Source organism: Cottoperca gobio, chromosome 22 (genome assembly GCF_900634415.1).
Source record: "Cottoperca gobio chromosome 22, fCotGob3.1, whole genome shotgun sequence".
Lineage (NCBI taxonomy): Eukaryota > Metazoa > Chordata > Actinopteri > Perciformes > Bovichtidae > Cottoperca > Cottoperca gobio.
The window spans coordinates 2,493,866-2,516,365 of NC_041376.1; the positions used below are offsets into that span (position 1 = coordinate 2,493,866).

At 46.4% G+C, this 22,500-nt stretch overlaps 1 protein-coding gene across 6 annotated transcripts in view; it reads right to left on the reverse strand.

Moving 5' to 3' along the window:
* Positions 1 to 22,500, reverse strand: part of actn1 (actinin, alpha 1) — a 56,550-nt gene that overhangs the window by 18,608 nt on the left and 15,442 nt on the right. For 3 of the 6 annotated variants that reach the window (XM_029461281.1, XM_029461277.1, XM_029461276.1), the window contains 7 exons: positions 15,568 to 15,682; positions 14,856 to 14,975; positions 9,661 to 9,747; positions 9,227 to 9,314; positions 6,650 to 6,728; positions 3,272 to 3,353; positions 2,393 to 2,478 (listed from right to left, as the gene is read on the reverse strand). In XM_029461281.1, the coding sequence (XP_029317141.1) occupies positions 2,393 to 2,478; positions 3,272 to 3,353; positions 6,650 to 6,728; positions 9,227 to 9,314; positions 9,661 to 9,747; positions 14,856 to 14,975; positions 15,568 to 15,682 (657 nt within the window). Of the gene's footprint in view, positions 1 to 2,392; positions 2,479 to 3,271; positions 3,354 to 6,649; positions 6,729 to 9,226; positions 9,315 to 9,660; positions 9,748 to 14,855; positions 14,976 to 15,567; positions 15,683 to 15,826; positions 15,966 to 22,500 lie in introns of those variants that run through there. The other 3 variants (XM_029461278.1, XM_029461275.1, XM_029461280.1) reach the window with 2 other exon arrangements.

The following is a 22,500-nucleotide window of genomic DNA, read 5'->3' on the forward strand; positions in this document are numbered from 1 at the left end:
CGTGAGAAACTCCCGCTCAGCCTAAAAACACAACCAGAGATTTGCTGTGAAATATCAAAACATTTTAAATGATCGTCATATTTTATATATTTTTTAATTCAATTACTTTTAAATCCTCAGTTTGAATAACGGCTTTATTTTATATCTTTCAATGTTTCCAAGAATCATACTTGATGTACAGACTATATATATATATATTCATGTAGTTTATGGTGCCGTTGGTTTATATCGATTAAAGCAGAATATTTAATGAGATAAAAGCATCTTTCTGTTTTAATAAACGTTTCCTCGTGCACTTTAAACGTCTGCTGATAATATAAAATAATATAATATAATATAATATAATATAAAATAATACACAACTCATAGCATGAGCTCAGCTTCAGCGGCTCGTCAGGACGTCTCATACTTTTACTTTGTTTTGTATTTTGTAACTAAACTTAATAAAGTTTTAATTGAAGGTGTGCATCAGCTGTGACGGACCTCGCGCTCCGCTCACAAACACACATTCTTCTCTGCGAGTTGCTTAAACACAGCTGTGTTGAACCCCCCCTCCCTCCCTCCCTCCCTCCCTCCCCCCCGACTGTCTAAGAGCTCCTGTCAAACTAACAGACAGAAACGTCTCATACAGAACTTCTACCTTGCTGAGAAACAGGAGAACATTTAAGCCAGACAGCGAGTATCCATTACTATTAAAGAGGCAGCTTTGAAGTGCCAGTTTTCATTTCCCTTCTCCTCCCTCCCTCCTCTTCCTCTTCCTCTTCCCTTCCTCTTCCTCCCTCCTCCTCCTCCTCTTCCCTCCTCTTCCTCCTCCTCCCCTCCCCCTCCTCTTCTTCCCTCCTCCCTCCTCCTCTTCTTCCCTCCTCCCTTCTCTCCTCCCTCCTCTTCCCTCCTCTTCCTCCTCCTCCTCCTCTTCTTCTTCCCTCCTCCCTCCTCTTCCTCCTCTTCTTCTTCCCTCCTCCCTCCTCCTCCTCCTCTTCCCTCCTCTTCTTCCCTACTCCTCATCCTCCCTCCTCCTCCTCCCTCCTCCTCTTCTTTCTTCCCTCCTCCCTCCTCCTCTTCTTCTTCCCTCCTCTTCCTCCTCTTCTTCTTCTTCCCTCCTCCTCCTCCCTCTTCCCTCCCTCTTCTTCCCTCCTCCTCCTCCTCCTCCTCTCTTCTTCTTCCCTCCTCCTCCTCCTCCTCCCTCTTCCCTCCCCCTCCTCTTCCTCTTCCCTCCCCCTCCTCCTCTTCTTCCCTCCTCCCTCTTCCTCTTCCTCCTCCTCCTCTCCCTCCATCCTCCTCCTCCTCTTCCCTCCTCCTCCTCTTCCCTCCCCCTCCTCCTCCTCTTCTTCTTCCCTCCCCCTCCTCCTCCTCCCTCCCCCTCCTCCTCTTCTTCCCTCCTACCTCTTCCTCTTCCCTCCTCCTCTTCCCTCCTCCTCCTCCCTCCCTCCTTCTCCTCTTCCCTCCTCCTCCCTCCTCCTCCTTCCCTCCTCCTCTTCCCTCCTCCTCCTCTTTCCTCCTCCTCCTCCTCTTCTTCTTCCCTCCTCCCTCCTCTTCCTCCTCTTCTTCTTCCCTCCCCCTCCTCCTCTTCTTCTTCTCCTCCCCCTCCTCCCTCCTCCTCCTCCTCCTCTTACCTCCTCCTCTTCCCTCCTCCTCTTCCTCCTCTTCTTCCTCCTCCTCCTCCCTCCTCATTCTTCTATTCTTCCTCCTCCTCTTCCCTCCTCCTCCTCCTCCTCTTCTTCCCTCCTCCTCCTCCTCTTCCTCCTCCCTCCTCTTCCCTCTCCCTCCTCCTCCCTTCTTCCTCCTCCCTCCTCTCCTCTCCCTCTTTCCTCCTCCTCTTCCCTCCTCCTCCTCCTCCCTCTTTCCCTCTTCCCTCCTCCTCTTCCTCCTCCTCCTCTCCTCCCTCTTCCTCCTCCTCTTCCCATCCTCCTCCGTCCTCCTCTCTTCCCTCCTCCTCCTCTTCTTCCCTCCTCCCTCCTCCTCCTCCTCCATCCCTCCTCCCTCTTCCCTCCCCCTCCTCCCTCCTCCACCCTCCATTAACGCCGTCAGTCGGCAGGCTGAACATCTCCCCCACGATGCAACACTTCAGGCTAATCTGTCTCTCTCCGTCAGCAGCCGCGCTGTTATCGGAGGCAATCATCATCATTCATCAGAGCGACTTCGCTGCTGCACCTCCCACTCCGCTCAGCTTCTGTTCAGAACACAACTCTAATGGGGGGGGGTAAGCCGTCCTGCGGCGCCGTGACAAACGAGGTAGACTGGAGAGACACTTGTGCTCATTGATTCTAAGAACGACTGTCGTCCCATCATGCATTTGGTGGCGTGAACCATGCGGAGAGTGAAGGAGAGAGAGCCTGCAGAAAGAGAAGGGCTGTTAGGAGAGACACGGGAGGAGACGCTGCGTCCAGGATACCTTCTGAGCGCCTGAGAAGGCGTGGTAGAAGCTAGAGACGTAGGTCATGATCGCCTTCTCGTCCGGACGGGCAGTGCCCACAATGTCTGCGGGGAAGAGAGGAGGTCAGGGGGGGGGGGGTTAATGAAGAAACAGGAAGTAGAGCTGGTTCAGCTTCACAAACAACATCCAGAGGTTGTCTGTGTCCAGATGTGATTCAAACACATTCACAGAATAACACGTGAAACTTCAGGACGTCTAAAAGCTTTGAACTTCATGTTTTCATTCAATAAAAGAAGGATGTGCGTCTCCCTCTGAGTGTTAGACGCACAATAAGTCAGAGGTTTCTCATCACAACAGTAACTAAGATGTCAGTCAGCTTCCCCTGTCAGGATCCTTCAGTGTTCCTGGTGCAGCAGCAGTGCATCATGGGAGTTCTTCTCTCCTCTGATTCAAAGGTTAAACATCAGAGTTCCTCCTGCACGCTGTTCGGCTGCCGCTAACGTTTGTCAACTTGTTTCTCTGAGAACTTAAGATCCAGACGTTCAGGAGGTTTTTAACAGGAGCCGAATTATCCTCAGAGGTCTCCTCTTCTACAGAACTAATGGATATGCAAAGTTAAACTTATAAAAATGCTAAATAAAGCAGTTTCAAGTTAGAAATGAGTGTTTCCCGGGTGCAGTTTGGTGAACACTGGGAGGAGCAGCTACGAGCTTAAGGCTAACATTAGCTCAGCTAGTTTCTCTAAGAACTTAAGATCCAGACGTCAGAGCTGGATAATAACTGGCAGGTTTTCTGGACGATCCTGTCTACGTCCTGAAAGGAGCTTTACATCACTTCACTTCTGAGAGAATATTTTAGTCTTTGAACTCGGGTAAAAGCCCCCGCCCCCCCGCTCACCTTCTGCGTCCAACATCTTGGGGATGTCCAGGTACTTCTCGGCCACGTCGAAGGCCGTGTTCAGGTTGGTCATGGGGTCGTCCTGTCAACAGCAGACACATCATTATCATCCTGCTGTTACACAACTACGCCTGAAGAACTACAGTCAACACTTCTTTGTTGAAGCTTAAAGTTTTCAGTTGTTTCTAATTAATAAAATTCCAATTTATACGATTTTAAATGAATTTTTCAAAACACATTATTAATACTGAATCTACATCACAAAAAAGTACTGGGGGGGGCTTTTTATTCTGACGTTTTAGAGACTAAACAATCACGTAATTGGGAAAATAATTGTTTCCCTGTTCTGACAAAGGGGCTTGTGCATCTACAAATTGAAAACAGATCAGAAATTATTTTTAATAATTATCCATTAACAAGATGAAGGCTTTGGTTTTATTAATACATTTATATTTTCTACTTTCTGTTGCTTGAAAAAGGCAAATGCCTTGTGCTTCTTTAAACCATGATGTACAGACAGATGTTTGTATATATGCTACCAGATGCTGTACATTGGGTTATTTAGATTATATATATATATATATATATATATAAAAATATAAAATGTATTTTATGTTAGTATTTAATTTATTTAAAATGTATTATTATTTAAAGAAAAAATATTTTTATTTTATTTTTATTATTATTATTATTTATTTATTTATTATAATTATTATAATTTATTGTTATTTTATTTTTTATTATTATTAATTATTATTATTTTTTATTATTATTTTATTATTATCTATTATTATTATTTATTAAGTTTTTCAGTTTGTATGTTATTTCATTAATAAACACAATAGAATTAAACCTTTGAAACCAGGTGCACTTTGTGTTTCAGTGGCTTCTCTACGTGTTTGTCATGTTAACATCAGACGTGTTGACATCAGACACGTTAACATCAGACACGTTAACATCAGACGTGTTAACATCAGACGTTAACATCAGACGTGTTAATATCAGACGTGTTAGTATCAGACGTGTTAACATCAGACGTGTTAACATCAGACGTGTTAACATCAGACGTGTTAACATCAGACGTGTTAACATCAGACGTGTTAACATCAGACGTGTTAACATCAGACGTGTTAACATCAGACGTGTTAACATCAGACGTGTTAACATCAGACGTGTTAACATCAGACGTGTTAACAGACGTGTTAACATCAGACGTTAACATCAGACGTGTTAATATCAGACGTGTTAACATCAGACGTGTTAACATCAGACGTGTTAACATCAGACGTGTTAACATCAGACGTGTTAACATCAGACGTGTTAACATCAGACGTGTTAATATCAGACGTGTTAACATCAGACGTTAACATCAGACGTGTTAACATCAGACGTGTTAACATCAGACGTGTTAACATCAGACGTGTTAACAGACGTGTTAACATCAGACGTGTTAACATCAGACGTGTTAACATCAGACGTGTTAACATCAGACTAACGCGTCAGACGTGTTAGCGTCAGACGTGTTAACGTCAGACGTGTTAACGTCAGACGTGTTAACGTCAGACGTGTTAACATCAGACGTGTTAGCGTCAGACGTGTTAACATCAGACGTGTTAACATCAGACGTGTTAACGTCAGACGTGTTAACATCAGACGTGTTAACATCAGACGCGTTAACATCAGACGCGTTAACATCAGACGTTAACATCAGACGTGTTAACATCAGACGCGTTAACATCAGACGTGTTAACATCAGACGCGTTAACATCAGACGTTAACATCAGACGTGTTAACATCAGACGCGTTAACATCAGACGCGTTAACATCAGACGTGTTATCAGACGTGTTAACATCAGACGTGTTAACATCAGACGTGTTAACATCAGACGCGTTAACATCAGACGCGTTAACATCAGACGTGTTATCAGACGTGTTAATATCAGACGTGTTAACATCAGACGTGTTAACATCAGACGTGTTAACATCAGACGTGTTAACGTCAGACGTGTTAACATCAGACGTGTTAATATCAGACGTGTTAACGTCAGACGTGTTAACATCAGACGTGTTAATATCAGACGCGTTAACATCAGACGTGTTATCAGACGTGTTAATATCAGACGTGTTAACATCAGACGTGTTAACATCAGACGTGTTAACATCAGACGTGTTAACATCAGACGTGTTAACATCAGACGTGTTAACATCAGACGTGTTAACATCAGACGTGTTAACGTCAGACGTGTTAACATCAGACGTGTTAACATCAGACGCGTTAACATCAGACGCGTTAACATCAGACGTGTTATCAGACGTGTTAATATCAGACGTGTTAATATCAGACGTGTTAACATCAGACGTGTTAACATCAGACGTGTTAACATCAGACGTGTTAACATCAGACGCGTTAACATCAGACGCGTTAACATCAGACGTGTTATCAGACGTGTTAATATCAGACGTGTTAACATCAGACGTGTTAACATCAGACGTGTTAACATCAGACGTGTTAACATCAGACGTGTTAACATCAGACGCGTTAACATCAGACGCGTTAACATCAGACGTGTTATCAGACGTGTTAATATCAGACGTGTTAATATCAGACGTGTTAACATCAGACGTGTTAACATCAGACGCGTTAACATCAGACGCGTTAACATCAGACGCGTTAACATCAGACGCGTTAGTATCAGACGCGTTAACATCAGACGTGTTAACATCAGATGTGTTAACATCAGACGTGTTAACATCAGACGCGTTAACATCAGACGCGTTAACATCAGACGTTAACATCAGACGTTAACATCAGACGTGTTAACATCAGACGTGTTAACATCAGACGTTAACATCAGACGTGTTAACATCAGACGTTAACATCAGACGTGTTAACATCAGACGTTAACATCAGACACGTTAACATCAGACGTTAACATCAGACGTTAACATCAGACGTGTTAACATCAGACGTGTTAACATCAGACGTTAACATCAGACGTGTTAACATCAGACGTTAACATCAGACGTGTTAACATCAGACGTTAACATCAGACGTGTTAACATCAGACGTTAACATCAGACGCGTTAACATCAGACGTGTTAATATCAGACGTGTTAACATCAGACGTGTTAACATCAGACGTGTTAATATCAGACGTGTTAACATCAGACGTGTTAACATCAGACGTTAACATCAGACGCGTTAACATCAGACGTGTTAATATCAGACGTGTTAACATCAGACGTGTTAACATCAGACGTGTTAATATCAGACGTGTTAACATCAGATGTGTTAATAGACGTGTTAACATCAGACGTGTTAACATCAGACGCGTTAACATCAGACGTGTTAATATCAGACGTATATCAAACGCTCACCTTGCGCAGCTTCCCGTAGTCGATGAGCTCTGGACGGTGTCGATGGATCAGCGCACAGAAACCCAAACCATCTTTCCAGCTGGAAGGAAAGAGAAATAGACACGATGAGCGAGAAACACAACGACACGAGGAAACAGAAAAAAAGACCAAACTATAAGCTGGTGAAGTATTCTGATCCTTTACTGCAGCAACAGTACAAACACCACACTGTGGAATATAGACAAGTACAAGTATTTAAGTATTATTGCAGTAAAATTGATTTTGTAGTAGATCAAGTAGATTTCTTTTATTTCTCGTATTTGTTAGCAAATAAAACCCTTCAACTCCGGTCTAAGATCCGAGTCCAGAGACAGATGATCTGGTTAAAGTATTTGAGCTGCATGTCGGGGCTAAAGGTCGACGTGATGAGAGCTGTGAGACTCAACCAAAACAGTAAAGAGCTCAAAGAGGCTAAAACGCTCCGTAGAGTTAATGTAAGAACAAAGCATCTATACCAACACATACAACACATACATGTAAATGTGCAAAGTTCAAGTTAGAATTAAATGATTTTCTCTCCTGAAGCAAACGATCATGTGTTGATTTATATTTTTAGTTCGGCCTTCATTGATCGGCCTTGATGCTGAAGGCATCAATGAAGGCCGAACTAAGCTGCAGGATTTAATGGAGGGAAGCAAATGAGTGCACGGGATATTTTAATGCAATACTTGCCATAACTAAGGTTATTACTCATGCATTTTTAGTTTTGAACTTCACTCCTACATATTTTAAATGTTTCTACTAAACGTCACACTTTGTGTTTCTCTGACGTGACGGTTCATTTAGTGTGAGAGGAGCTTTAAAGACGATTCCACCTGCAGCTGCTCGAGTGTCTGAGATAAGAACTAAATAATTAAATAGATGCAGTAGTGTTCCTGATGTCCAGCACAGAGGAACCACATGTTTACCTTCTCCTCTCATGACCTCGCCTCCACCTTTCATCTACATCTGAGGATCACAGTCGTCTCTCAATAACTCAACATGGAGGCTTCCTGTGTCGCCGGCCGCAGAGGTTTGACACGAGGATGCTAAAGGTTTCTATAAGTAACCCTCGTGCGTGTAATTATAAAGCTGTCGTGATGATTTATTTTGAACATATTTATTCGTCATTGTTGTGCGAGCGCTCGTTTGTAGCCTTGAAGCGTTTCATCATCTGCTGCAGAGGATTTACTCTGCTCACTTTCTACATCCTGCTTTATGTCTTATTTTTACAGTTTCATTCACTAAACGTTCAGTAAATCCGCTGCGGATTCTTTTGCAATTTTGCTTTTATTTGATCGTCAGTGTAGAAACAGAGAAGCTCCGAGTGGAGCACGCTGAACGCTGCAGGCTGCACGCTGAACGCTGCAGGCTGCACGCTGCACGCTGAACGCTGCACGCTGCACGCTGCACGCTGCAGGCTGCACGCTGCAGGCTGAACGCTGCAGGCTGAACGCTGCACGCTGCAGGCTGCACGCTGCAGGCTGAACGCTGCACGCTGCACGCTGCAGGCTGAACGCTGCACGCTGCAGGCTGCAGGCTGAACGCTGCAGGCTGAACGCTGCAGGCTGAACGCTGCAGGCTGAACGCTGCAGGCTGCACGCTGCAGGCTGAACGCTGCACGCTGCAGGCTGAACGCTGCAGGCTGCACGCTGAATGCAGCGGGCTGAACACTGCGAGCTGAACGCTGCAGGCTGAACGCTGCACGCTGAACGCAGCAGGCTGCACGCAGCAGGCTGCACGCTGAACGCAGCACGCTGCACGCAGCAGGCTGCACGCTGAACGCAGCACGCTGCAGGCTGCACGCTGAACGCAGCACGCTGCAGGCTGAACGCTGAACGCAGCAGGCTGCACGCTGAACGCAGCAGGCTGCACGCTGAACGCAGCACGCTGCAGGCTGAACGCAGCAGGCTGCAGGCTGAACGCAGCAGGCTGAACGCTGCAGGCTGCACGCTGCACGCTGAACGCTGCACGCTGAACGCTGCACGCTGCACGCAGCACGATGCACGCTGCAGGCTGTACGCTGCCGGCTGAACGCTGCACGCTAATAACTCATCTGTTTATGTTCATTATGGATCGGTACAAACAAGCTATGTTTTAAAAGAAGCAAGTAGTCACACAGTGAGACACAGTTAGTCGTGAATAGAAATAAAAAAGGTTTTATAATCTACACAGATTCTGACTGATTTCTTTCTTCTTTGTTTTTACACTCAGTTTATTATCAGTTTCCGACCTCTGACCTTCACATGTGAACCTTTAATAGAAAAGTTTGAGAGCCTCTAACCGAGAACACAAAGGACCTGAGGGAACCTGCAGTCTGCTCATCATCAACTCTCTTCAGACTGTGTGGGCTGCAGTCGGATTTGTATCGACATCTCCCTTCAGCAAAATCTCCAAACTTGAGGGACCGAAACAACTTGTTCGCTCGGATAGTTTGTCAAATAGTACACGTCTATAAACTTCTAATAAGTTCACAGCATTAGAACTGACTGGAGGAGGGAGGATGGCACCGCCGCTGCTGCACACTTTTCTTTTTGTTACTTATCGTTAGTTTCTCACCTGATGTGAAAGTTTTGGATGTTGACGTTCTTGTAGGGCGCAGTCTTCCTCTGGCACCACAGCAGGAGGCCCTCTTTGGCAGAAGTCTCTGCGGTCGGGGAGAAGAGATCATTGTGAGGTTGGAGAAACTCTGAACAACCCTCCTCTAAACCCTGTTCAGTGCTGGATGGTGGAGGTGAAGTGAACGAGTCTGCTTCATTGTGTTTTCACCAAACAGTTCAATTAAATACTTTAAAACTCGCAGCACTGGACTCTAAAGCTGCGCAAATCACGGCTGATGACTCCTGACATTTAAATTGGATTACACAGTAAGTGCATTATATACGTTAACATAGGAGAGGACCACACACACACACACACACACACACACACACACACACACACACACACACACACACACACACACACACACACACACACACACACACACACACCTTCCACAGAAATGTCTTGGATGGCGAAGCGGAGGATTATGGTCCAGATCATTCCCAGGGTCATCTTAGCGTTGCCGTCTACGATCTCTGAAAGAAGGAAACAATAACATTTAAGCACAAACACATTCAGCTTATTCAAAATCCTTCTCCTGACTTACAAAGCAATTAATGGTCAGGCTCCAGCATATCTTAAAGATCTCATAGTACCTTAAAAACCAACGAGAGCTACTGTTACTAACTCATCATCCGGGGCATCATCCCCAGAGTGTCTGTCTCTCATGTGGCAGGTTGCCACTGATAAAGTTTACGTCAGGATCATGAATCGTGGCTGCGCCTGCTGCCCTGGTCCTGCTGGACACCGGGAAGCCTTATTGACATTTTCCTGGATTCATCCAAACTTTCTCTTTTCCAACACAACATCATTTCTGTCAGATGTTGTATTTGTACTATGTTGTTTATCCTGTACACACGACATCTATTGCACGTCTGTCCGTCCTGGGAGAGGGATCCCTCCTCAGTCTCTCCCTGAGGTTTCTAACATGTTTCCCCTTTAATTATGGGGTTTCTTTTAGGAAGTCTTTCCTTGTGCGATGAGAGGGTCTAAGGACAGAGGGTCTGAGGACAGAGGGTCTAAGGACAGAGGGTGTAAAGACAGAGGGTCTGAGGACAGAGGGTCTAAGGACAGAGGGTCTAATGACAGAGGGTCTAAGGACAGAGAGTGTAAAGACAGAGGGTCTAAGGACAGAGGGTCTAAGGACAGAGGGTGTAAGGACAGAGGGTGTAAAGACAGAGGGTCTAAGGACAGAGGGTCTAAGGACAGAGGGTCTAAGGACAGAGGGTGTAAAGACAGAGGGTCTAAGGACAGAGGGTCTAAAGACAGAGGGTCTAAGGACAGAGGGTGTAAAGACAGAGGGTCTGAGGACAGAGGGTGTAAAGACAGAGGGTCTGAGGACAGAGGGTCTAATGACAGAGGGTCTAAGGACAGAGGGTCTAAGGACAGAGGGTGTAAAGACAGAGGGTCTAAGGACAGAGGGTGTAAAGACAGAGGGTCTAAGGACAGAGGGTCTAAGGACAGAGGGTCTAAGGACAGAGGGTGTAAAGACAGAGGGTCTAAGGACAGAGGGTCTAAAGACAGAGGGTCCAAGGACAGAGGGTCTAAGAACAGAGGGTCTAAGGACAGAGGGTCTAAAGACAGAGGGTGTAAGGACAGAGGGTGTAAGGACAGAGGGTCTGAGGACAGAGGGTCTAAGGACAGAGGGTCTGAGGACAGAGGGTCTGAGGACAGAGGGTCTAAGGACAGAGGGTCTAAGGACAGAGGGTCTGAGGACAGAGGGTCTAAGGACAGAGGGTCTGAGGACAGAGGGTCTGAGGACAGAGGGTCTAAGGACAGAGGGTCTAAGGACAGAGGGTGTAAGGACAGAGGGTCTAAGGACAGAGGGTCTGAGGACAGAGGGTCTAAGGACAGAGGGTCTAAGGACAGAGGGTCTGAGGACAGAGGGTCTAAGGACAGAGGGTCTGAGGACAGAGGGTCTAAGGACAGAGGGTCTAAGGACAGAGGGTGTCGTATCCTGTACAGTCTTAGACAATTAGACAAATGTATAATTTGTGATATTGGGCTGTATAAATACATTTGATTTGGCCGTGCAGCAGCAAAGACTTTCATTCAGCATCATCAGGTCTTCATCAGGTTATAACAGATGTTTCTACATCAGTGTGTTGAAAGCATCTGCACCACATGGAACTGTGATCATTAAAATGCTGTGAAACTAAAGTTAAATGTCTTTAAAAACTAAACTAAATTGGCATCATCCAGATATGAAATTAACTTTATATCGGGGGAGAAGATTTTGGCCCTAATTCAACATGAATTAAATTTCATAATTTTCCACACAGGCTCAGATTAGCTCATAATAATTCCAGGGAACTCCAACAGTGTTAATTATACCATGTTCCTTTTCTTTATAATCTTATTTGTGTTAGCCGAGTTGGCAGCATCGTCCCTGTGACTGCAGATGAAACGTATTGAAGCATTAAGCTCCTCTGAATGCTTCCCTTCAATATTTGGACTTGTTAAATTGTCGATCAGCTGTGAATGAGCCGTGCAGTCCTCTCTGTGTCCATAATGAAAGTCCCCGTCAACAGGTCACCCTGTTTGCCCGCTTTCAATAATCATTTGTTTCTCCCTCTAATCCAATCAGGCGCGGGGCACGAGCTGCACCGCCGCTCTGCTGTGACGGACAGACTGGAGATGTCAGAGCGATGTGTACATGTGACGCAGCGTGGACGACGTCTCCGATTAGGAGGTAGAAAGAGTCGAGCTGACACATGCAGACATGTTGAGATTAGTCCTAATGAGCATGACTGATCAACATGGGGGAGGAAGACAAATCCTGTTAATTCCTAGAAACTGCCCCCCTTCTTTCATCCATCACCCACACCAAACCCCCCTGCAGAGCTGCAGGGCTACAGAGCTGCAGGACTGCAGAGCTACAGGGCCGCAGAGCTACAGGACTGCAGAGCTACAGGGCCGCAGAGCTACAGGGCTGCAGAGCTACAGGACTGCAGAGCTACAGAGCCACAGGGCTGCAGAGCTACAGAGCCACAGGGCCACAGAGCCGCAGAGCCACAGAGCTGCAGGGCTACAGAGCCACAGGGCTCCAGAACTACAGAGTTGCAGGGCCACAGAGCCGCAGGGCCGCAGAGCTACAGAGCCGCAGAGCTACAGAGCTGCAGGGCCGCAGAGCTAGAAAGCTGCAGGGCCGCAGAGCTACAGGGCCGCAGAGCTACAGGGCCGCAGAGCTACAGGGCTGCAGAGCTACAGAGCTACAGGGCTGCAGAGCTACAGGACTGCAGAGCTACAGAGCCACAGGGCTGCAGAGCTACAGAGCCACAGGGCCGCAGAGCTGCAGGGCCGCAGAGCTACAGAGCTACAGAGCTACAGGGCTGCAGAGCTACAGGACTGCAGAGCTACAGGACCGCAGAGCTACAGGGCTGCAGAGCTACAGGGCTGCAGAGCTACAGGACTGCAGAGCTACAGAGCCACAGGGCTGCAGAGCTACAGAGCCACAGGGCCACAGAGCCGCAGAGCTACAGGGCTGCAGAGCTACAGGGCTGCAGAGCTACAGGACTGCAGAGCTACAGAGCCACAGGGCTGCAGAGCTACAGAGCCACAGGGCCACAGAGCCGCAGAGCTACAGAGCTGCAGGGCCACAGAGCCACAGGGCTCCAGAACTACAGAGTTGCAGGGCCACAGAGCCGCAGAGCTACAGAGCCGCAGAGCTACAGAGCTGCAGGGCCGCAGAGCTACAAAGCTGCAGGGCCGCAGAGCTACAGAGCTGCAGAGCTACAGGGCTGCAGAGCTACAGGGCTGCAGAGCTACAGGACTGCAGAGCTACAGAGCCGCAGAGCTACAGGGCTGCAGAGCTACAGAGCTACAGGGCTGCAGAGCTACAGGACTGCAGAGCTACAGAGCCACAGGGCTGCAGAGCTACAGGGCCACAGAGCCGCAGAGCTACAGAGCTGCAGGGCCACAGAGCCACAGGGCTCCAGAACTACAGAGTTGCAGGGCCACAGAGCCGCAGAGCTACAGAGCCGCAGAGCTACAAAGCTGCAGGGCCGCAGAGCTACAAAGCTGCAGGGCCGCAGAGCTACAGAGCTGCAGAGCTACAGAGCCGCAGAGCTACAGAGCCACAGGGCTGCAGAGCCGCAGGGCCACAGAGCCGCAGAGCTGCAGAGCTACAGAGCCGCAGGGCTGCAGAGCTACAGAGCTACAGAGCCGCAGGGCTGCAGAGCCGCAGAGCTACAGAGCCGCAGAGCTACAGAGCCGCAGAGCTACAGAGCTACAGAGCTGCTCCACCAGGAAAGATTCCAGGCAGATAATCTGTCTGGAATGCCGGTCTGGTTTAGGAGCTTGCATATCGGCCTCTGTGCAAAAGAAATCTCCATTTTGGTGGTTTTGTTGAGCTGAAAAGTCTTGTTTTCTTAAAACAAGTTTAGTAAATCTGCCAGTAAGATTACATTAAATACATTCATTAGTTCTTACAAATCTTTGATCTCCAGGAAATTAAAAGACAACAATTCATTGGTTCCATTGTCTCAAAGAAAAAGCAAAGACTTCTCCTCGGGCTCTGAGATCATGTGACGGACGGGTTTCTTAATTCTTTAGGCAGATTAATTGGTAATGACAATAATCCTCAGATGGAGCCAGAAGCCCTAAAGAGTATATCTGTTATTGATTGAGCATTACTCTGACTTAATGTAGGATTACAGCTCCACATCTTTCAAGGATATCGTCCATTGATTCTGAGCTCTAATCCAGACTGACATTCACTTTGCTGGTGGATTTTTATTGGAACAGTTTAAAAGTTTAAATAATTATTGAACTTGTTTTAAGAAAAGAAACATTATAATAGTTTAAAACTCAACCAGATATTCTTGCAGCACAGAGGAGGATCCACGCTTCAGGGAGAAAAGCTTCTGATGCAACGGTTCAACGCCGGGGGGAGGTCAGAGGTCAGAGGTCAGATCCCCTGTGTGATTTGACTCAATCTTGAGACGTGCAAACAGCTTTCAGATAATCGACTACTAAGAGGGGGTCGCCCTAAAACAGAGAGCATTCAAAATAAATAAATAGTAGTTCCATTATCAGACGTAATGTTTGTGGATGTTTCTAGAGAGATAAGCTCCATATTTCAGCGCTCTGTGCAACACAATTAAATGTTTGTATTGGGGCGATACGAAATCCTCAAAACCTACAACACCTGCGCGGCTACACGCCAGAGTAGGTGGAGAAACATGTGCATTCTTTAGTGGACACAGTTGGTAGTTTCTGTCTCACGTGGAGGAGTGTGTGAGCTTGTGAAAGAGGAGACAGATAGTGAGAGTGTTTACTCTGCTAAAGACTTGTTTACTCTCTGATGGGAGGAGGACGGACATCCCCGACTTACTTGTGCTGAACAATGAGTGGTCTCGGCCCCTGAGGGGATTGCTGATCCGAAGATCTACTCTCAGAAAATGCAGTGCGAAGCACAACCTCCGTCGGAGCGCGCTGCAATAAGGATCTCATTAAAGTGCACGGCAGGCCTCTGCCATGGAAACTACAGACACTTCCTGCACACAGATATTCACAGCGTAGCAGCTCGTGACTTGGATCAAATCAACAGGAGACCATCTGAGAGGTCAGGCGACTCGCTCACCCTCGGCTCCGATGGACACCAGCTTCACTCCTTTGCCGATGATGAAGTCGAGCGCTTTGTTAACGTTGGAGATCTTGTGGACTCTCATCTTGCCTCTCTCTGGTTTGGCCAAGCGTTCACCTAGACGGGAAAACACAAGAAGGAGAAGATGACGGCTCCGCCCGGCTGTTTCTCATTTAAATAAATAACATTTTGTTCTGGAATAAAACCTTAACTTGAAGAGAAGTTGTGCCCAGTGGAAAATGTGTAATGCTGTGTTTACGCCAAAAGCATATGTTTGGGTGACGTGATTACAAACAAAGCAAAGATGCAAATACACGCAGATACAAATATGTGAAATAAGGGCCGTTGGAATATTCAACTCGACTTCCAGCACTGAGGTTCTGCTGTCGTCCTGACATGAGCATGTTGATATCTATGTGTATGAAAGTATTTATTTAGATGATGCTGTTCTGAGTGTTGATGGAGCAGCTACACAGTTAGCATCGCACTGTTTGAGCCAAACTCCATTCAGAAAACAAGCATTTTAAAACTTGTTTGCTCGCCGTCTTGCGGTCCGACGTGACAAAGCGTGGACTCAGACTTTTTACCAATCGGCCTCATGATGGAGTTACTTCGGCTAGCTGGAGATTTAGATCGATGCCGCTGCTGCCCAAATATTCACTTAACACAAAAGAAAGACGCCCTAATGGGAACAGACGTGAGTGTTTACCTGAGATGACCTCCAGCAGCAGCATGAGTTTCAGTCCATCCCGGAAGTCCTCCTCGATGTTGTCGATCTGCGTTCCTGCTTTCCTCAGGTGGGAGTTACACCAAGCTGTGAATGTCTGGAGATGGAAGAACAACCATCAGTCACTGCACTGACATGTAAATATATTATGTGTTGTCATGGTGCCAGGACATGAAACCCAGCGAGCTAAATGCTAACACCAGCCTAGCATTACGCTCACTTTGTCAATGCTAATGCTTACCATGGATAATGTTCATGTGCAACATCTTAGTTCAGCCGGTTAGCATGTTCAAACAAAGAAGAGTTGACTCTCACTCAATTGTCCCTCCAGGCTCCCGTACAGTCAAGATGGCGTGAATATAACAAAAACAGCAACCGCGACATGAGCAGAAACAAATATCAGGCTGATCAGTGAGATTAGCTGCACACACACACACACACACACACACACACACACACACACACACACACACACACACACACACACACACACACTTAAGTGATCGAAGGTATTGCATCTCCACTGGAGGGGAACATGTATAAACATCTGAGATATTTCACTCCAAACTACAGATGTCAACCTCATGGTGGCGCTAGATGAAAAGAGAGCGGATCACTAAGGTCAGTGAGATTCATCCTCGCAGAATCATGAATGTCTGAACAGAACTTCGTGGTCATCCATCAGATAGATGTTGCGATATTTCAGGAGAACCAGCAGAGCAGCAGACGTCTGTGAGACTCTACATCCAGCTCAACCAGACCTGTTGACTAATAAAAGTGTCTCCTGTTGGTTGGTCACACACTCCCGCCCGTTCATTGGAACCTTTCCCTGGTGCTGCTGCTGGGAGCCTCCGCACACTGGAGCACTGTGAGCTGTATACAGTAGGTGTAGCGGGTTGGATTCTCTGGCATGCAAACAAGCTAATGGAAAACATGTGGAGCAGGATCGCAGCCGCCCCAACAGGAGCTGGCAATGCCACGAGAGCCCGCCATGCACCCTGCTGCGAACGCCTCTTTATGAGCGCCCGGGGTTAATTACACCCGGGGGTTGAAACACCAGGCACCATGTTTCCAGCAGAGCGCTGAGGGAGGACCTGCAGGAGCACAGCCAGGCGCTTATGAAAGCCTGCACTGTCTTCCCTTGGCTCGGCCTCCGACTGACGGGGAACAAAAGCCACTTAAAAGTCACTGCTGAGCTGGTCGGGAGCACTTGTGGAACTTCCTCGATGAGATCACTCTTAAAAATAAAACGGCATGAGGTTTACACGGCTATCAATAAACCCGAGAGCCGGGCTTTCAGATGTGTGCGAGTTTGTTGGCATGCGGTGGAATGTAAAGGGGAGATGATGTGGAGCCAGATTATATGGTGTTCTATCTCCGAGGGTAGAACTGACAGAAAAAGACCAGCGCTGAAGATTTATGTGCACACACACACACACACACACACACACACACACACACACACACACACACACACACACACACACACACACACACACACACACACACACACACACACACACACACACACACTCTATATTCCTCTGGAGTTAGTCATGATTTAAGGCACGCTCCAACAGGCACTTAGATATTTCAATGAGTGCTGATCAATCGTCCCTTCAGAGGTTTGCCAGAGAAGTGGAGCTGTGGTGTCAGCAGCAACACAATACTCCAGAATGTAATCAAAGTGATACGTCGAGGCTGTTCTCTGGCGTTCTTCAGGTTCTCAGCGTTGAGGGTTTGTTTCTTGTCCAGGATGTCATTTTTGACATGTGTCAGACGCTTTTCTCTCCCTTCCCTTTTATGGTTCACTTTCCCACCACTGAACTGAACGCAAACACCTTCAAGGAAACTGAAAGTGCTGTTTTTGACATTTCTCCAAATGGCAGCAAGGGCTAAGTAAAAACGTTGACCTTTTAATATACTGATTAACGCAGGAAACTGCACACAGACAAAGATAGCAGAAGAATCAAATGTCAGGCAGAAGGTACAGAAAGGAGAATGGGACACGACTTACTTTAAACCTGCTTAGTGCAGCTTTAACAGGACCAGACAGCTGAAAATGTCAAAAGGCTTTCGAGTCAACCCATAAAGAGTACAGTTGTGAAAACGTCTGAAAGTTCACAGAAGGAATGTTGGCTAGTTAAATGTGCTGGAAGGAGGGCGAGTCTGGCTGCTCCAGGCCTCCTCCTCCTGACAAGACTGAGCCGGCCCTCCTGCAGCTCCTCTAACTCTCTGGGTCACCGTGGAGTTTGGCAGCGGCACACAGCGCGGGCTGGCAGACACCTGCACGGTCACATGACCCACCGCCTGTGTTTCTGGTCAACACTCGCCGGCCCTTCAGGTGTTCTGGGGCTCTTGGCAGGTCACCACACGGAGTTCGCGGTCCACTGGTTGCAGCGGCAGATTACAGCATCAGCAGACCGTCAGCTCGGGCAGCAAAGGGGGGAAGGTTTGTGCATGCCAAATGCTTTTTGGGAAACTTTTATTGGATTTATTGGATCAACATCTCGAGCGAGGAGACCCGAGCTATAAGGCTGCCCCCTGTTAGTCAAAGATTCAAAGATTCAAAGCTTTATCGTCAGTTGTTGGCGATGAAAAGCTTAAATTCCAGCTCCTCCATCAATGCAACAAACTTAAGACATGAAGGAATAAGATGGTGCAAGAGACACATGGTGCAAAAAATATTAAAACTAACAGCTAACGCTAACTAACAGCTAGCTAACGCTAACTAGCAGCGGAGAGGACGCTAACTTGTACTCTCAGCTGTAACCTTGTCTTTTATTAACACATCATGTATGTAGCCATGAGGTCCATATTTAAGACTGTAGTCTTCTTGTTTTAAAACAAGTCCTCTGGTTTTATTAAAGATTCAGCGTTTTCAACCAACACATGAAGCTAAAGTTTTTTTATTTCTTCAACTCTATTTGAACATGTTTTTGTACTATTTGCCAGAGGGGTGCTCTGGATGCTTTTCCTGTTTTGAGCTTTTGCACCTTCAGTACACTCGTTTGAAGAAACTGCACCAGAGTTCGATGACAACTGACTAAATGTTGGTTTGTTAAAGCGTCTTTGAAACAACTACACGGAGCCAGGATGTGCTGTGCATACAAACAGCTGTGTAAGTGTTTGGAGAGGCATCCCTAAAGCAGCAGAGCAGCTCACAGGCTGCTGTATGAATGCAGGACTTTGTGTCGTATGATCCTGCTGTCCTCGTACAATTTGTGTCAGAGCCATATGTGCTGCGAAAAGTCCCCGAGACCAACAACACACCAGTGAGCGTCTGTCTCATGACTGAGACTCAAACTCAGTCCGCTTCCCTTTCAGAAAACGTGTCGTGTAACGCAGCAAAGTGAAACTGACCGACTGAGTCCGTGGGAGGAACTGGAGGGTAGTAAATCTTTTAGAAAGCCCCCCTCTCCGTCTCAGCCTCCCAGAACTGAGGCGGGCTGTAAAAACAACAGGGGTCAAGAGGAATCTGCTCCGCATCAACTTCAGGGAAAGTTGCCAGGCGGCGTGATTATTCCCATCGCCACCACCGAACACAAGCTCAGCAACTATCTGAAGAAACTCAAGTGTTTTCATGCATTTCAATTTACAATAATATAAAACACACAAACTAGTGATTGTTCGACACGAGTCCATTATTTATATCGTTAAAGAACATTTCTGGGGAAATAAATGAGATTAGAAGATTTTGAGGATATAAAATGCTCATTAGTGATGTTTTGTTAGCTTAGCCAGGCTAGCTGTTTCCAGTCTTTATGCTAAGCTAGGCTAACCGGCTTTCTTTCTGACCCTCAGTCAGGAAATGAATAAGTGTATTTTCTACTGTTTACATGTTTGTAAAACATTAACAATAAGATTCTTAATAGTAGAAGTACAGTAGTAGTATTTTTTATTTTTTATCATTTAGTCTCTTTAAATAATTATTGATTTGGATTAAAGTTCCTGAACACTCGTCTTGATCGTGTCTCACAGAGCTTTACGTTTTCTGCAATGCAGGTAAAGCTACGTGAATAAACATTTAGAAAAGAGTTTTAAAATCTATTTAACAACAATATCTCTGTTTCGTGCGACGACATCATGTCTTTATCATCGATACCAATCACCTCCACATTATGTTCAAAACATTTTACTTCTGATAGAACTGAGCGTTTAGTACGTTACTTAAAACCGCCTAAATATCGCCGAAGTCTCCTCACACGCTGACCTCGAGGGCCGTCAAACATCATCAACATCAAATCTGAATTAGCGTTTTTTTGTGGTTCCAGTATCAGAACACGTAAAGAAATGAATTTAAAACAGAACCACGTACTCTTAATACATTCTGAAGATGAAAACATCTCCATGACACATCACATATCGTTTACTTTCTCCCTCCTCGCTCCTGTTCCTGTCCCCACCTCTCAGCTACCAGCCCCCCCCCTCCACTCCCCACTCCATTAATCAACCTCAGTTAGGAAAATATTTCCTGCTTCTCTGCCAGCTCCATATTAGTACAATCCTTTTACTGAAACAAGCCAGCTCATGAGTGCGAGCTCCTGACCGGGCGGACGAGAGGAAAGGCAGATATCGCTGGCAGAGCGTCCGACACAGGAAGACGCTTTTCAACAGTTTGTGCAGCTCTGCGTCCAGAGGGCCTCGTGTCCCAACGAAACCCCAGAAACTGCAGGAAAAAATACGTTTCCTGCTCCAGAAAGTTCAATGGAGCAGGAGAGAGGAGGTCGAAGAGGGAGGAAACATTTCTGTTTAGCGTCAGACCCACATTAAAGCGTAACGCCACCCACAGCTCCAAGACAGTGAGAAGTGTCTGGATGAGTTGGGGGGGGAATGGGCCTCTGCGAGTCCCAGGGAGGTGAGTGTTGTTTCTCGCCTGTTAAGTCTATTTCTGCTGCCTCCGTCTCTCTTGGGCTGGCGGGGGCCAGAAGCATGCGAGTGGAAAGAGTTTGTGGTGCCAGGAAAACAGAGCCGCTAACAACTACAGCACCTTCCTCCCTCTCAGACTCCCAGATGACTTCCTGATGTGCGATGGATAAGGGCATCGCGTTTAACCAGACGAGTTCACCGAGAGCGTGCTCCCATTTAAAATTTCCCTGGAGGGACAGCTGGGGAGGGAGGGGGAGCTGTGCACGAGGCATGCCTTGCTCAAGGGCCGAACCAAAGGTAGACGATACAGAAGGGGGAAACTTTCCTCATTTATTTCTTATACTCAGACTTTTTAGGATTGTTCAGGAGATTTAAACTGAAGTATTGTTGTCAAGACCGACTTCAGTAATCGACCAGGGATCGATTACTGAACCGGGACAGGCAGGGGGGCCAGGGGGAAACGTGTCACTCAAAGAGACACAACATGACTACAAAGAGACACAAAACAACTACAAAGAGACACAAAACGACTACAAAGAGACACAAAACGACTACAAAGAGACACAAAACAACTACAAAGAGACACAAAACAACTACAAAGAGACACAAAACGACTACAAAGAGACACAAACAACTACAAAGAGACACAAAACAACTACAAGAGACACAAATGACTACAAAGAGACACAAACAACCACAAAGAGACACAAAACGACTACAAAGAGACACAAAACAACTACAAAGAGACACAAAATGACTACAAAGAGACACAAAACAACCACAAAGAGACACAAAACGACTACAAAGAGACACAAAATGACTACAAAGAGACACAAAACAACCACAAAGAGACACAAAACGACTACAAAGAGACACAAAACAACTACAAAGAGACACAAAACAACCACAAAGAGACACAAAACGACTACAAGAGAGAGGGTGAACAACAGTCTGTCTGGCTCCTCTGTAGGAGAGGTGGGGGGCCCGTCCTTCCTACTTTGTTGTAAACATGGAGTATTGTGTTCACACCAGCGTTTAAAACAAAATCAACACATTTCCCTTGTGGAACTTGAACTTGAACTCTTGCACTTGTTAATGCTCGAGAGGTTTCTGAGCACATGATGCCAATAAACTCAGAATCTGCACAAATATGCAAATATAATGTTTTACAGCAAACGGCAGCAGAGAGTACGTAGTACATTTGTATTCCAGGGCGTGCAACCTACGGTCGTGCAGCGTTTGTCAGTGTTGCCATGACAATAAGTAAAACTTTAGTTCGCCATAAAACAGTTGTAACTTTCTGCAAAAAAGAAAAACTTCCCCAACAAGCTAGAAAAGTGCCGCAGTGTAGAACCTTCTGATGATGATGTGTGCATGTTTGTGCTGACAGTTGAGACATCAGTCGTTCAGACATCAGATATTAGCTGCATCCTAAAAATAAAAACGAACCGTCAACTAAAAAGGTCTGGCAGAATAAAGAGACGAGGATTCAGGTTTCTGCGCAGCGGGAGGACAGACGAGCTGCAGGACGGATGCTCTGCAGACTGCTGTGCTGCAGCTTTGTGCATCTGGACAACAGAGACACTCAAACTCCTTCTCTGCAGTTGAGTGGGAGGCGAGAGAGCAGAGAGATGATGCAGAGTCTGAGAGACATGATGGCAGAGCACAACAACTCCTGCGAGTGACGAAGATGAAGACGGATAGCAAGACAGGGAACAGACAAATGTATATTTCAGAGGCAGTTTTTAAGAGCTTCATTGAGCAGAAGAAGAAGGAGAAGAAGAAGAAGGAGGAGAAGAAGAACAAGAAGAAAAAGGACAAGAAGTAGGAGGAGAAGGAGAAGAAGAAGAAGAAGGAGGAGAAGGAGAAGAAGAAGGAGAAGAAGAAGTAGAAGAAGGAGGAGAAGAAGTAAAAGGAGGAGAAGAAGAAGGAGAAGAAGTAGAAGAAGTAAAAGAAGGAGGAGAAGAAGAAGGAGAAGAAGTAGAAGAAGGAGGAGAAGAAGTAAAAGAAGGAGAAGAAGAAGGAGGAGAAGAAGTAAAAGAAGGA